Source organism: Epinephelus fuscoguttatus, linkage group LG17 (assembly GCF_011397635.1).
Source record: "Epinephelus fuscoguttatus linkage group LG17, E.fuscoguttatus.final_Chr_v1".
Lineage (NCBI taxonomy): Eukaryota > Metazoa > Chordata > Actinopteri > Perciformes > Serranidae > Epinephelus > Epinephelus fuscoguttatus.
This window is the reverse complement of record NC_064768.1, coordinates 32290439-32307830: the sequence shown is the minus strand read 5'-3', so window position 1 is coordinate 32307830 and position 17392 is coordinate 32290439. Positions and strand designations below refer to the sequence as shown.

General features: G+C 40.2%; 1 protein-coding gene across 1 annotated transcript in view; it reads left to right on the top strand.

The window, feature by feature from the left end:
- si:ch211-57n23.4 (immunoglobulin superfamily DCC subclass member 3) overlaps positions 1-17392 on the top strand; it is a 32723-nt gene that overhangs the window by 13777 nt on the left and 1554 nt on the right. Inside the window, exons 3-11 of the mRNA XM_049601741.1 lie at positions 445-589; positions 1169-1299; positions 1457-1594; positions 1681-1839; positions 11335-11500; positions 13223-13473; positions 13644-13808; positions 14102-14290; positions 16994-17107. Of these exons, the coding sequence (XP_049457698.1) occupies positions 445-589; positions 1169-1299; positions 1457-1594; positions 1681-1839; positions 11335-11500; positions 13223-13473; positions 13644-13808; positions 14102-14290; positions 16994-17107 (1458 nt within the window). The remainder of the gene's footprint in view (positions 1-444; positions 590-1168; positions 1300-1456; positions 1595-1680; positions 1840-11334; positions 11501-13222; positions 13474-13643; positions 13809-14101; positions 14291-16993; positions 17108-17392) is intronic.

Genomic DNA, 17392 nt, shown 5'->3' with positions numbered 1-17392 from the left:
TGGTTAATCCAGGAGAATTACGGCTATCCCGAGGTGGTTTTACCTCAATGCAATGAGTTGCCATGGTGATGCTCTCTCATTTGCAGACCCCTCCTCTATGGTATACACCCTTATTGATTATGGCAACCAGGTCATTAGGAATCTGTGTGTGTGTGTGTGTGTGTGTGTGTGTGTGTGTGTGTGTGTGTGTGTGTGTGTGTGCGTGTAGTAGGTATTACAGCCTTTGTGAGCAAAAAAATATGTCATGATTTACAGTAACAAAGGCTACATATAATTTGGAAATGGATCATAAAATTGCTTAAATAATTCCAATTCAAACCCCAAGATTTTGCACTTTCACAACCACAGTTTAGAGTTCAACAGAAATCATTATGACCCTTAACTCATTCCAAAATGTCCTGAATTTACTCATTTAAGTGGATTTTTGTGTTGTTTGCTCCTCAGCTCTTCCGAAGTTCCACACCCACCCTCTGTCTATGTCGGTGGATGAGGGAAGCGTAGCCCGCTTCCAGTGTCAGATCAACGGAGTACCTGAAGCTAATATCACCTGGGAGAGAGACAGAGCACCGCTCAACACCACCGACAACAGGTAACATACACACATGCTCTACAGTGTATAAACCCTGCTGCTCCTTCAACTTTTACTGTACAAACTCAGCTGTCAACATGTACGATTCAAGGGTGAAGGGTACAAATAGGTATTTTCCTCTAAGTAGTATAAAATTTTTACCTGCCTTTTTTTTTTTTACACCTAAAACATCTACATTTTATCATAATATGGCTGGACATACTCAGGAAGCTATTTTTGTTGCTTACAAGTCATGCAATGTATAGATCTATGTAGTAAAGATGAGGTTTTTATGACCCATCCACCATCCCCCCCAAAAAAACAATGTGAAAAACATGTGGTACAGTCTCAGAAATGATAGAAGTATTACAGTAAAAGTATATATATTTGCACTATGAAAAAAACTGCACTTATTAGTCACTCGACATTAAAGTGTATTTGTACATCACTGTGTACATTTGCTAATCAGCAACCCACAGTACTGTAACTTTTGCATTGCGTGCTGCCTAGGGGTGTTACTTTTCAGTTCACATTTTAACAGTTTCACTTATGGCTAAAACTGACAGGACATTTATCATTTTACCTCTCCTCCCTGTCCAGATACACTCTCCTGCCGATGGGTATTCTCCAGGTGACAGGCGTGAGACAGGCAGATGCAGGAGTTTTCCGCTGTGTCGCCACCAACATCGCCAATACTCGCTACAGCCATGAGGCCATGCTCAACATCACTGGTTGGTGGACACACTTGTACACTGGTTATAGCTACATTATTCATTTCTTTATGTATTAAACTGTAAGGTATATGGGATGTGTCCATGTATAGAGGTCATTGTCTTCACTGCGCTATATCTCACAATTTTTTTTTACCATATTCCTTCATCCTACCAGGTGGGGCTCCCAGAACCTACAAGGAGCCAGTCATCCTGTCAGGGCCCCAGAATCTGACCATCACTGTCCATCAGACGGCCATCTTGGAGTGCATCGCCACAGGAAACCCGAGGCCAATTGTTTCTTGGAGCAGGCTAGGTACCACCGGATGATTGGAGGAGAAGTTAACAATACGCAGCACGTTTTAAGCTTGATCTCACAAACTATCTCTGTGTGTCCATCAGATGGACGCTCCATCGGGGTGGAGGGGATCCAGGTACTAGGAACAGGGAACCTGATGATCTCAGATGTTTCCCTGCAGCACTCTGGTGTGTATGTGTGTGCTGCAAATCGGCCCGGCACAAGAATGAGACGTACTGCACTCGGACGACTCGTAGTACAAGGTAAGGCTAAACAGAGATACATACTGTTAAAGTACTCTGGGTCAAAGCACTTATTGGCCCAGTAGAGCTCCTCACTTGCCACCAGTGCTCGCCACGGAGTTTGCATTGATTAAAACCTGGTTTACACCTGTGATGAATCTATGCCACAGGTACGCCATAGCTTATGCCATACTGTACCTGATGTGCACCTCCCTAGAAAATGTAATGACACGTTGCAGCAACACAGACCTCATGGTCATTTCAAACTTTTTACTTCTGTTAAATATTATTGCTGCTAAGCCATGTTTTATGTGTTGGCTGAATCACTGCACAGAAACTCAACACAGTGGCATAGAAACCCCGCCACTAACTAATGTTTTGGTGGTAGAATTGCAGAATGATAGACACACCAGCACACAAGAATAGGTGCTCACAATGATGTAAGCAACTTGCATAGGCTTTGGCATAGGCTCTGCATGATGCTTATGTACAACTAGAAATCAGCCTTAATCCTGCAGACATAGCATTTTTGTTAGCAAGGAACAGGTCAACAGTTTTAGGGATATTGTCTTTTTTGCTATTGTACCTATGTCAAGTGAGAAAATTGTTAAGTTATAATCTCTCTGTGTCCATTATAGGCAGGGACATAACCATTTCAAAAATACTCAGTCTATGAGTCCAGATTTCCCCAGTGGAACCTCAGAAATGTTCAACAGGCAAAAAAAAAATCTGTAAAAGTTTATTAATATTATCATCCTATGTCTCACATATTATAGGCCTACATGTAGCTGTTATATTACTGAATCACTGCCCAGAAGGAAGCGTGCATCTACTGCTAGCTCACCAAGCACCAATCAGCTAACTAACATTACAGCTAAGCCTAGGAGGACACCATTAATGTTAACACTGTCATACGCATTGAGCACGAGCCTCTCTTACATGAGTAGATGCACGCTTCCTTTTGCCTTGCAGATACAGTTGACAGGTGTAGTTTGCCAGAAGAAAAAGTAGTTCCGATATAAAACTGCTCACATCAAGGTCTGTGGATCATCTTGAGAAACCAGGTCATGATTTCTGGAAAGAGACAATGCTGCTGATGTTTTTTTCTAGTGCCATCTCATTCCATTATATTCAAGCGATGACAGACACCTGTATGACCAATATCTGCAACATTCGGCAGCTCACATCCAAACAGTCTAGATTGTCAAATGGGACTACAGTCAAGAGGAAAAATATTTATTTATGATTTTAGGGTGAACTGTTGCTTTAAGTGAATGTCAGATTTAGCCTTAAAAAAGTCATCATATGTGATTCCTAAATGTTGGACTGTTCCTTTAATGTAAAAGCAAATCAGTGAAGGGCATGTAGCAGTCAGGGAAGGAAGGACTGAATGAAGATACACTTCCGTAAGAAAATAAGTTTGAATCATATATAAAAATATAAAAATTGTTATGCAATCATACTGCTCTGTAAATTGACCATCTGGTGTAGATACAACCTTTCCTGCAAACATGTAGCCTTTTAGCAGCCTTTGTTTAATAAGCAGACCTCTATGAACGATCCTTTGAGTGTGTGTGTGTGTGTGTGTGTGTGTGTGTGTATGTTGAGTGTGCACTTGACCATATTAACTAGAGATGGCGGTGGAGGGGAGAGGAAGGAAAGGGTCAATAGCAAAGCTCCACCCTTTCTTCTCACCTTTGCCCCTGGTTGTTTAGTGGGGGTGGAGGCTAGGAGCATGGGCCTGCTGTACGGTGACACTATTGGTGTGTGACCCCTCCCCATCTCAACCACACATATGCGCACCCTTTCCAGTCTCTTTGTAACAATTAAGCGCTAACACCAGTGTTCAGTGGTGTGTCTGTGTATGTGTGTGTAAGAGGGGGGTGGAGGGCTCTCTATGACGTTGACTCATCCATCACCCTGCAGATGTCCATACACTCAGCCCACATATATTTCTCACTGTCATTAGCTTTGTTTTAATTAGCTGTCCTGAGGCGAGCTCAATTAGCAGCTCACCTCCCAAAGTGTTAGAGGGCGAACAGGGGGATGAGACAGAAACATGAAGAGCGTTAAAGTGTTCAGTTTCTAATTAGCAAGCTATCTCTGGTTCCTCTGTAGATGTACAGGGTGTTCCTGTAAGGAGTGAAATTTGATTTGTATAAAGGCGGGAGGGGATGGTGGATGGCGTGATGTCAGTCAGGCTGCAAGCTACTGCAGACTGCTGTTCAAGATTAACAAAAAAAAAGGCAGTTTTAGCAACCCGTCACTTTGTTTCCAGCGGCTTTTTAGGCACTAGTCATGGGTGTTTTTTAGCCACCCATTACTGTGTGTTGTGTTTTTTGCAGCGGGGATAGTACCATGAAAAGCAGTTGTTTTTTACAGAGACATTGCTGCCTTTCCAGTAAGGACTGGGCCCCCAAAACTGGTTATTTTAAGACAAAGCATGGTCTTTTCCTAACCATATCCAAGTGTTTTTTGTGTCTAAATCTAACCATACATAAAGTACAGCATTGTTGAAATGTAAATGTTCAATGTATCCACCACATGATTATGCACAAATGTAACGTATATGCTGTTTGCAGAAACGTACAATACCAAAATATTTTCTGGCGGCTGGGTTATTGTTATAAGGGAGGGACTGCTTACAATCACTCGAGGACTTAATACTTCTGCTTCATTGAATTTTAGAAGGAAATGTGCTGTTTTTATTCAATTACATTTATCTGACAGCTTTAGTTACTTTGAAAATTAAGATGTTACTTACAATACAACGTTTTCTTGTTGAGGTATTTGTGTCTTTACTTAATCGAAGGATCAGAGTACTTCTTTTACCACCAGTGTTGTCTATTTGCAGTCACAAGAACATTAAGTTGTACTCCATTAATTTTGTATTGCACTTCCCTAAAGTTGGGTGACTTGTGAGAGACATATTAAAAATAGAATGGTCGCAATCTGTGCAGAAGAGGCCAAAATTTCCAGACTTTTAATCTGCAGCAAAACTCTCAAACTTAATGCCTACGCTCCAAGTTGAGAAAATCTTAATGGCGTAATGAGGATTATTTTCTCAGAGCTTGTAACTATCTACCAGATAGTACAAATGTTTTTACTCCCCATGCCACGATGAGTAAATTAAACTTTGTGTAAAGTTGGTGGTGTGCACTCTTAACAGTTCTAAACTAGACTTATGTTACTGCTTGTTTTAAGTGGCCTTTTTAGTCTGTGCGCTAACCACACAACACTGAACTCACTTCAGAACAACTCTCCAATATGTCACTGTGTAAGACTTAATCTTTTGGTGTTTTGTGGTGCTCTGTCAACCTGCACACCTGCAATAAAGTACATGACCGAAACATGCTGTGCTAAGGCATCAAAATTACATTATAGTAGCTTGCTGCATTTGAAATGAAAATGGTTAGGTACAATGTCAACTGATGTGTATATGGGCAAAAACATGCAAATCCCCAAATTTCTCTGTTGATATTCACAGAGCTGATGACTATGTTTCAGGTCAGGACACTGACAGTGAGCCGAGGGTAATTTTTTGACTGCTGCTGTAGGGTATTATAATAAAACTAGGGAATGTATTTATTTTTTATGTTATTCTTAATGGGAACACCACCGAAATGAAGAATTCCAATATGTTATTTTTATGGTCCAGGAAAGTTTAATAAATATTTGTGAACATGAGCTGCTCTCTCTCAAAGCCAGAAACCAGGGAAGTTAGTCTCAAACTTGTGACGTCATAGGGTATAAAATCTCCTCCTTCATAGACAACCGATTATAACTGACTGAGCTTTATCCTATTGTAGTGCTCTCAGTTTTGAAATAGAAAATGAACACATATACTCAGAACAGTCCCCTGGTTGCTTTCAGTTACATCTTTTCCGATTCATTGTCTATAAAGCAGCTACAGAGTTTATACCCTATGAGAATACAAATTTGAGTTTAAGCACTCTAGTTTTTGGATCATGTTTACTGAAGTTTTTTGGACTATATTAGACCATAATAATCATTTTGAAAATGAGTGTAGTTCCCTTGTATATTAGTGATTGAGAAAATGATACTCCACATGTATAACTTTAAACAATGCATCCCATTTGAAATATAAACCAACTGAAAGACCTGGAGCAGATTTCATTAGATTTCTTGTAATCTCAGTTACATCAATCTATATTCATATAATTTAGCTTCATCCATCCATCTCTCTGTTCCTTTTGTGTCCGATTCTTTGACAGGATCAATCAATACTTTCCCCTGTCACTCTCTCACAGTGATTGGCAGTGCCTCTGGTGTGGAGCAGGGGAACAGGGATCTGATCTCTAATATATTCATTAATTTATTGATCAATTTGCTCTTTTGGGGGGGTTGAGAGGGAATAACAGCTTTAGGCTTTGGCCATCTGGTAACATGACCACCCACCCACAGCTTCAGAAGTTGAAATGTTTTTATCATCCACAGTGCTGCATCAAAAATAGATTATCACAACAAAGCTGTGTTAGAAGAAAGACCTGAGATTAGCTCCAGTCAAAATAACTAATTCCTTTATTGACACTGGGTCATTTTTATCTAAACTGATTTAATGTTATATCTCATATGATAGACTACATGGAATAAAGCATTACAATAATATGCCTTTTCTAACTATTTGATTATGCTGGGAAGGGTGTGGGATCAGATTAGTGTCAATATGATTTTGATCTTTTGAAACTATGCCTTTGAATGTGCAGAAAAATTGTAGATGTAGAAACAAAACTGCCTAAATACCTGAGTAAAATTTCTGAAATGGTGAAGTTACATCAAGACTGAGAAAAAGATAATTGCTTCTGTGATTGTCGGAGAACACATCCACAGCAAAAGGTTAAATTCAGCATTCAGAGGTCCTACACTGCATTTGGAACTAAAATAAAAGACACATTTTTCTATTTATAAAATGAAATATTCTTCTATTTCAAGCACATTAATATGTTTGAAGTATTTACAAATATTTCTTAATTGTTTTTTTGTCCATAGAGTGCCCAGATTTTACAATAACGGAATATTAGGTTGGAAAATGCTCTGCAAGTGTAGCAGTCAACTCATTCATTACAGCTGTAAAAGCATTAGAGCTTGAAAGTGCAGAAATGTTGTGATGACTCACACTGAATGTTTTCATTATTTCAGCTCAAGTCAAGTTCACTGAGAATCTGTGCATCTGGCTGCTGTTTGTGTTTAGAGTGTGAAGGTTATAGCAGAGGTCTGAACTTTCTCACAGTCTGTGTGCTAGCCCGTCTGCGTATGTGTGTGTCCACGGTCATGGTCAGGACGAAGGGACAAAGAAGACAAAGAGACAAAAAGTAGAGGACATCTAGACGGTCAATGTAGGGTGCAAGGTGCAGGAGGAGGGTCCAAAGGGAAAGGAATGGTGGGGGGTGATTGATGACCTGCAGCCCTTTGACCTCTGACTCTGACCCCTGACCTCGACAGGAGGATTCAGGGTGCATGTCTGTGAAAACAGTTGGGGTTAGGGAGGAGGAGGTGGAGTCAGGATGGACAGATAGGGAGGTGGAAGGAGAAAGGAGGTGTGGTCTCACAGTTAATTAGGGAGAGCTGGAAGATGAATAGCGTCCCGGCAGAGGGGTGAGGGCAACCAGGGTGTCACCACGTAGGGGGAAACACAAAGGATGGCCAGCCATTATGGAGAATGGTGCGTTAAATACGCCCATCCCTCTCTACTCCCTTCCTCGCTCCCTCCTCTCCATTTTTTGTTGACCTGTTTTGTGGACGGGTTGAGCTGCTGATCTTTTATCATGCAGATCCCACTGACAGTCTCAGTATACTTCTTACATTTATCATCAACATCAGCATCATAATGTGTCAAAATCTTCAAATGTGTTTCCAAAATACAACAATTTAAGTATATGTCACCTCAAGGGGGAAAAAGGTTAGGCTAGGTTTATCTTGTAGTTCCAGGACTTACCTGAGTGTGGACTGAAATAAAGCAGGATGCTAACTGTCCTCAAAGTGTAATGTGTTTGGTGTAAAAAACAAGAGCACTACAGGTACTACAGGTACTAGAGAAAATAATATGTTGTTTTAATAGACAACTGTACAGTTTTTGGTTTGAAATAAGAATTTACATACAAAACCTATGATCAGCCACCAAAATATGATGCAGTTTTCTAGATTGAAATAAGCAGCAGCAGAATAAAAATAATCTCTAACAATGCAGCGAGGATATTAATGCATCAGTGATAATAACAACCCAATCTCCAGATAAAAACTTGGCATTGTACATTTCTGCAAACCATTGATATGTTACAATTGCACATTATAATAAAGCAGGTACATTGAAACATCACATTTCAACAACCTTGTGGTTAATGTGTGGTTGGTTACAGGCACAAAGACTACAAGGCGAGGAAAAGATCATGTCTTGGCTTAAAATAACCAGGTTTGGAGGGCATAAGAGCAGCAGAAAGAGCCGCAATAAATAAAAAGCCGCTGAAAACACAACAATAACTCAATAAATCACAACTGGTTTGGTTGTTTGTTGGTTTTGAATGATACAAATGAAACGCATAAATGTAACGTATTTGTGGTTTGAAGGAACGTACAATGCTAATATTTTCTTCTGGCAACTGGGCTGACTATAACACTCTGACAGCCCCCATGTGCATAGTGAAGCCTTTACTTGCAGTAGTACTTTTTGCTGATAATATATACTTTAAATGCAGGACCAGTACTTTTATTAGGGTATTTCTTGCTATGTTTGTCTGTGTAAATTATAAGCAAACATACAAATAAACAAATATTCAGTAAAGAATGAATATGTACTTGGGTCTAAATGGATCGTTGTCAGTTTTTACAGATTTCAGCTATTCTTTCAATTCCTTACTATACTCGTTATTACACTTAACAAATCAAGGAACTTTCTGAAAAACCTAAATACAGTTCGGTACATGCTGTGTGTACTGTCAAAGGACACTGCTTCTATTTCCCCAGAACTGGTTCCAGATCATAGTTGTTTCCATTTAACGTCTTAGAATTGTTAAGAAATTAGAGGACCTCTTTGCAGCTTATTACCGTAGAACCTCTGGAAAGTAACGCTCCCTAGAGTAGAGAACACATCTACTGCTCATATATATATCATATATATATTCTGAGGAAAGCAAAACACAATATGGCTCACACACATATGTTAATCTGGTAATGCTCAGTGCCTGTCCGAGCAGTGCATGGATGAATGGAGCCCCCCCAAACAGGCTGCAAACAAAAGGGACTAAGCGTAATAAGAAGAGGGACGAGGTGTGGTGAAACTCAAGGTCAACAGAATCAGCGATCAATACAGACTATGGATCGACTGATGAACGGTCAGCTGAGGATGCATGACACTTTCTAACATGATGGCGGGGCGGCTGAACAGATGAAGGGGTGGACAGCTATCCCCCCTGAGAGATAATGACCATGCACACACACACACACACACACACACACACACACACACACACAGAAAGCAAGGTAGAAAGAGACAATGAAGAAAACAGTACCTTGAACTTGATCTGTTATTTGGAATAGTAATTTAACATTGGCCACCAAAAATACTGTTGTGTTTATGTTTGATTGGCTGGCAGGTGTTAATCGAATCATACATGCCGATATTGAATTTCAGGCAACCATAGCAACACTCTCTCTGCTTCGTGCTATGTTACCAGTTAGTTCTCATGGGTAAACTTAACAATGGCTTTAACTGGTAAAAGCAGACAAGGGGTTTATTCCAACAAGCGGGCTAGAGTCATCTTACCAGGGGATTCACTGATACTGAACACATAAAAGATTTACTAAATGAAAGCTGAGTAAAAGTAAAACCTAGAGCTTGGGAAAGGAACAGTGCCTCGGTCATTTGTGGAGTAACTTGACTCTTATGTCTTGGATAACTTTGCTAAGTAAAACCCAGGGCAGCTTTTTCTGAATGCCAGATCTAAAGAAGTCTGACTAACTCATTGCCAGATAGCTTCCTACATCCTGGACACATGATGTTACCTGTGAGAAATTAACTGGCACACAAGTAACGTTTTGTGAAATTTGTAGGTGCTCAGTTGCCCTATTTCTGGTTTTCAGTCATTTCAATATTTCACTAATTCTCCTCTCAGCAGTTCTTGGGGACTAAATTAAGTCTTTAATCCTGGATATGATGGTGTCTTTATTCAGCTGTCCACCAAATAAACTTTTGCACTGTTGTCCTTTATGTATTCTTTATCTGTGAGTGGTTTCCCACATTTAGCAACACACTCTGATTTCTATAGCCTTAATTTCAGAGGTATGCAGTGCTTTTAACGTGCTACTATACACTTGACCCTAACACATCACATCTTCACAACAACATGCACATATGGTTTGTTCGCCTGCTGCAACAAACTTGACCTCCATTGTCCAGCTGGGCTTAAAAGGTCTGTTAGATTTGTTCTCCATTCTGCATGTAGATTGGTGCGTTGTGGTCTCCTCTTTGTCAGGGGGTTCGTGGTTAAAGCACCTGCACTGTTGTATGGCAGCTCAAGCTCTCAGCATGAAGTGTGTTCTGTTTTTGGTAAATGCAGATTTAGCATGTGTCAAAATTAATTCATCATGCTGGCTTAATCTGTTTAAATCGAGCAATTTGTAATTATGTGAACACACTGAAGAAATGTTTAAATCTAAAGATGTTTCTCAAAATCCACAAAGTCTTCTTTACTCCACCATGTCTACATTTGCTCACCACACACACACCTACAGACTGCAGTTATGACTTCCCTTAGTTGCTTTCTTCATGGGTTAGTTTTGGTTCAGATGAAATGGTTCTTGCAAAAAGTAGTCTGACCATGAGAAGAAAGAGAAATCTCTGGCTGCGGTGATGAATGCTTCCTTATTGAAATGGCCATCTTGTTGACACATCCCCCTCACAGGGGGTGCAGGGCCACAGAGGGTGCTGAGGTCAATAGATCAATGAGATGCTGAGCGTGGGCTGAAGTGTGTGTGTGACTGCTGCCTATATCCCAGCATATATATGCATGTCTATTGTGCCTATATTGAACTGGGTGTCAGGAGGAGCAGTCAACCCTGCATCTGGACAGCCGAGGACTGACTGGGGTCAGCAGGCTGCGTGTGCGTGTGTGTGTGTGTGCTGTAAAGGGACCTAACAGTTGTTTGGGTTTTGGAGAGATACCCTTCACATATGAAGCCAAGACACAGATGCAGATTTATAATCTAATGAAACGTGTATTTCTGAATGGTTTGAGGCTGTTTTCAAACTAATGTGTCAGTTTTACTATTTTACTTATATCTGAGTGTTTTTTGGGGCTATTTTCTTTATTCTGCTATGGACTACTCTACACTGTGTGTTTAAAAACCCTTTTATCCCCTTCATATGTACACTTGGATGCAGTGTTAGGGTAAAGAATACAGCACATTATGGGAAACATGAGTTTAAGTTTTTGTGATTGGATATTGTGATTGTTTTTGTTGTGTGCACCTTGTCTTATCTCCTTCCCTGTTTCTCCTCAGCTCCTCCTGAGTTCCTGCAGTGGCCCCAATCTGTGTCCAAACCAGCAGGGGGCAGTGCTGTTTTCACCTGTGTGGCCCAGGGCGTCCCTGAGCCTCACCTCATCTGGCTGAAGAATGGCAAGGTCCTGATGCCCGGACACAACGTCAAGCTGACCAATAACAACAGGTAGGTGGCAGCAGGGATGTACTGTGATATGAAGTCTATCACTTTTTCTATTTCACCTATTATAAACTGAGGATAAAAAATACTTTTTTCTCAAATGCTGTTCAAAGAAACCAAGTAAAGCTTGAATCAACATGATTAGTTCAGTGTGATCCTGATGGGACAGTTACTGATAAGTTGTTTATCTAGCCTAAAAAATATATGCTAATAATTTCCCCTACCTACGAATCAATGAAACATGAAAAGCTGCTCAATTATAGTAACTGCAGGAGGTTTTACATGTTATACAGAGTGTGCAGGTAACTGGACTGTCATAGAATACAGTCCTAGTGATATTTTAAGAAGAAGAACATTACAAACATCTCAGGAATGCATTTGACCATAAAGTTAAGTTTAATGGCAACACAAAATCAGAGCAGTGGCACATATAAATACAGTGTTGGTGTTGCACTGAATTATGTCATGACTGTGTTACTGAAAGCAGGCAAAATGTAAATGTCAGTTATGCCTCATTTCCACTGCATGGTTCGGCACAACTCAACTCATCTCACTCTTGGTACCAGGTGCTTTTCTCTAAATTATTTTCCACTGTTGGTAGTACCTGGAGTGTTCGGTTTGATGAAAATGAGAAGTTGGTCTGAATGGCAAAATCCCAATCTGTGCAGGCCACCACTAATATACAGCAGAGCCTTTTTTCAGTCCTGCATTTATCAGTTGTACCACATGGTGGCAGCGATGCACAGAGAGCGTGGAGCTACTGAGCCCTGATTGTCCTCTGATGTTCAGTGTGTGGTCTATGACAAAAGAATTACAAAGAAATTCAGTCCATCCATTAGAATATTCAGTATGTGCAGTATGTTTATGAATGGTGGCACAACCATATATTTAGGTGTTGATGCTGAGTGCTTTGATATTGTATTCAATTTATTAAAGAAAATGACCCTTATAATGTGGGTGGAAGGTCCTTAAATTCTCGATAACTATCTAATCTCAAGAGGAAACTGTCCTCTTAAGATGCATCATTACATAATTATTTCATCATGTATGCATCTTGTATGTGTTTACCCAGAGTACATGCAGCAGATCACACAAGGAAATTTAATTGTATTTTACCTACTAACCAACCAATGCTAGAATACAACCTTTACCCAAGTTTGTTGACTGATTAAATGCCTTGTAATTTGGAAAACATGCAAGCACAGTATGCACTAAAGAGATATAGGTATTAAAACTAGATTTGGACACAGGGTCTCTCATAAAATACCACTTCAAAATAAAGTAAAAATGCTTTATTGCTTTAATTTATAGTGTGTTTTGGAGCATAATCCCAAACAAATTTGCACTTTTTAAATTTCCCTGTTGGGATGGGATGAAGTTATTGAGGTGAATTAAAGTTAATTAAATTCTTCACAAAGCAGACCTTTGGGCCACTTGCCCAATTTGCCCAGCTTTGAGCAGCAGCAGTAGTAGAAGAAATCATATGGGTAAAAGTTGGAAGAGTGAACAGCAGTAACAATAGCAGGAATGGAGGGAGTAACACAAGTATTGGAAGTATTGATACTATATTTCTAATATGGTGTAAGTGTTATTATTAGTATGTAGTCATAATAGTGATGGGCCTACTAGTACTGTAGCTGGAGTACAGGTATTACTAGTGCAATGTTTAGTTGTACTCACAGTATTGCCTTCCCAGTAAATTGATACAGCTGTGTGTTATCTTCACAGCACTCTGGCTCTGACCCGTATCAGCTCAGATGATGAGGCCATCTACCAGTGCATTGCAGAGAACAGTGCTGGTACCAATCAAGCCAGTGCCCGCCTCGCCGTGGCCCAGGTGAAAGACCTGCCCGCCGCTCCCCAGGGCCTCAAAGCCAGTGTCCTGTCAACCAACGCCCTGCAGATCACATGGAGCCAGCCACCCGCCAATGTCACTGAAAGCATCATCGGCTACGTCCTGCACATACGCAAGATAGGAGGTGAGTGTCAGCGCACATCCACAAGAGCAAGAGTCTACTTTAGAAAGATGCCATCTGAACTTCAAAATGTGTAGTCACAATAATAACTTAACTCTAATTCTGTGTGTGTGTGTGTGTGTGTGTGTGTGTGTGTGTGTGTGTGTGTGTGTGTGTGTGTGTGTGTGATTCAGAGCCTGACAGTCTGGAGCTGCAGGAAGCCATCAGTAAAGGTACCTTCCAGCATGATGTGACCAACCTGGAGCCAGCCACCACCTACTCCCTCTTCTTGAAGGCCTACTCCCCTCTGGGGGCCAGCCAGCAGTCCCACACTGTGGTGACTACAACACTAGGGGGCGGTAAGAACATGAAGCACTGACGAAACCATGATGAGTTCATTTCTGCTCCTTCTCCTGAATCATGTTTGTCATTATTATTTTACATCACTGTGAATGATACTGGTCATCGACCAAAAAATGATGAAAAGAGAGAAGATCAGTGAGAATTATCTTTCAAAACAGTAAAGACAATGTTTTGAAAAGTCAGGTATTAGAAATAAGACAAGTCATGTTGAAAGAAATAAGGCTTAAATATCCTGAGATGGAATAAAATTCTCATCACTCTCTGTGTTCTGTCTCTGCTCTCTGCCCAGTGCCAACCGCTCCCACCTTCTTCACCAAGGTGGTGAACTCCAGTGCCGTGCAAGTCCTCTGGGAGCTCCCCAGTAAGGCTGGTAAGGCTGAGGGCTTTAGGCTGTCCTATCGCAGGGTCCCCCACGCTGACTTCCAGACACCAATCCAGCTGCCCTGTCACGTCAATGCCCACACCATTGCTAATCTGGGTGAGTATAGGGATACAGAGCTTGCTTTGTCCTTGGACCACTTAATAAACAAATATTAATCATATTTATCTGTATATGTAATAAATAATTTGAAAGGTTTTCAGCCCAGCACAGGTCAGGTGTAGGCTGGGGTGTTTCTAAGATTTTAGGGCATTCAGGCATCAGCTTAAATCTCTGTCAGTCCTACCCTGGCACCTTTTTGATAAACCACTCCAATCCAATCCAACTTTATTTGTAAAGCACTTTAACCACAGAGTACCAAAGTGCTGTACAGAAGAATAAATAAAAGACAATAAATAAAAGACAAAACAGCTCGCACAAGGCATGAAATACAAGTAAAATAAATTAAGAGACATAAAACATTTGTAAAAAAAAAAAAATAACAGCTATACAACAAAAAACACACAATAAAATAAAATAAAACAAGCAATAAAACAAACAAACAAAAAAAAGTCAACGTCTTACAGGGTGTCAAAGGCCAGGGAGAAGAGATGGGTTTTAAGAAGAGATTTAAAAATAGACAGAGAAGACGCCTGTCTAATGTGCAGAGGCAGATCGTTCCACATTTTAGGAGCTGCCACAGCTCTATTTTGTTGCTTTTCTACTTCAAGTACAAAGAAATTCCCAGTGTTAATCTTACCGTAAATTAGTAAATGGTTGGCGGGCCACTTGGCACCTTATTGCAGGCCAATTCTGCAGTAATCTGAGAACCACTGGTGTAAGATCTTGCCCTCAGTCATGTTTTTCAGACAGAGTTTTCTCTCAGGTTGGGCACAACCTGTAGCTGACACATTCTAACTCCAACCATCAACCTAACGCTGAGCCTAATGATGTATAAAAATGAAATCTTGCCAGGTCAATACACCGAAAAACTGCTCCCTCCCACATTTTAATCAGCATGTACTATACAACAGGTCAGCACTGACAATAAGAGCTGCAGGTGCAATGAAAAAGAAATGAATAGAACAAAACATAAACATTTCCACATTATACTAACAAGATGTTGCTCACTCCTTGTTGTCTGAATAACAGCATCCACCTCTCCCTTCACATTTGTTTACACAGTGACTCCTCCGGGCTCAATGCCTGTAACCATAACAACACAAGTCTTGGTTACTTACAAAACAATATGATTGAATTGGAATACAAGACATCAGCATCAGCTTCACAGTGCCGTCTCCCATTACTTGATTCTATTTCAGAGGCAAAATGTAACACCTCTCTGAAACACCAAATGCACAATTTGGACAAAATCTGGCACCACTGACTGTCAAATGTGTCGTATTGTTGATTATGCTGTGGGCAGTAACTTGTCCCCCCTGTCTTTCAGAGCTTTTTACAGTTTTATTTAATAGGTCTCTTTATGGTCAGATACAGACTATATATGATTATCTAAAGGTCTGCCTCTATTTGCCAGTCTGTCCATCAGTATGTCCTTTGCACACTTATGGGTAGGTGCGTATAGTAATAGTGTCAAAGGTGAACGTAACAAGCGGACAATCAACTGCAGCTTATCTTGGCAGTCCCAGAAGTTTATGTTATTCCATAGAAAGCTGTAAGGAAGGACAGCAGGTCAGCTGAGCATGCAATATTGTGTAATTACTTTAAAGGCAAACATACAATTCAACAAGAATTGAGTATCATAAGTGAATAGTAAAATGTTTTGGTTTAGGTGAAAGCAACTTACAGCACCCACTGTCTTAAAATGTTGCTTGTAATTAGTACCAAATTACATAGATCTTTTCAAGAGTTCTTTCAAACGTTCCAGAACATTATAAGGAAACTACAGACCTGTAAAGTATTACCACTTTTATTTATGGTATGTCAACATGTTTATTTATTCTCTCTACTTAGAGAAAACACTATAAAATCAAGATGATTAAAAATGAAATAGTCATAGCTGACCATGAGAAAATATTTCCTGTCAAGCGGCAGCTTAAATAAAGGCTGAATACTAAAGGGTTATCGACAGAATAATGAGCCTACAGATATGCCTGAATAACTCTGTCTGTCTATTATCAGTCAACCTCTGCTCCTTTACTCATCTCTAACAACTGTCAACGCTCTCCCTAATTCACTGAACACGCATTGATCCTCACAGCAGAAGTGCAGTCAATGACAATCATATTTCATGTGCCGCATGACAATCACCTCATCGGTTCATCATTTAGTAGCACTGGATGTAATTGAAAGTGTGGCGCAATGGCTCAACATACGCATCATGTCTTAGTCACAACAGGCAGCATGCAGCAGGTGTTTTAAGGAATGGATGCTAAATACCATTTCTGTAAAAAGGATGGTGCCACTTACTGATTGAGTCAGTTAAATTCACAGCATGAAATACAATCACCAGTAGAAAGGAGATTGTTAAATGGGATATCAGTGATCCAGAAAGCAATGTAATGTGAGAACAAGACAATGTGATGTGGTTTAACACAAAGACACAGTTGGGTTTTGTCACATAAAATGTGAGATTATAATGAATAACCTGGAGATAATTAGCGTGTGCACTTGCAATCCCTGCACCACCAATCCAATAGCCAGTGTGTGGGTTTTGTAGTAACAGGTAACTTGAGTATGACTGTGCTTAAAAATGACATATCCTCAGCGGAAACAGTCACTTAAAGTAAGACACAAATTTTTTCCCCTTTAAAAACATTGTTTCCAACTGACTGATTCTGTGTGGGGGGCCTTCTGTTTCAGATCCAGGCGCAGTGTATGAAGTCAAACTGGTGGCCTACAATGGAAACGGGGAGAGTGACTGTGCCAAGAGGCTGGTGTCGCTGGCAGAGGAAGGCTCAAGTGACAAAACCACTGGTGAGTGTGATCACAAACTGTGTCCTGGAACAGCTTTCAGCAGTACTGAGAAGGAAAAGAAATTGCATCTTTAATTCCATATCACCCTTTTTTTTTTTCTTTTTTAATTCACGCTCGACTGAAAATTAGAAAAGACCAGCATTTCTTTGAAATATATATAACCTTAAAAAGAGATTTCATATGACATCTACAAGTCAGAAACTGTTAAAATATATTATACAAGTGAAATATAATGTATTTAACCTAGTTAATATATTATTAAATAGATACAACAAACACCTAATA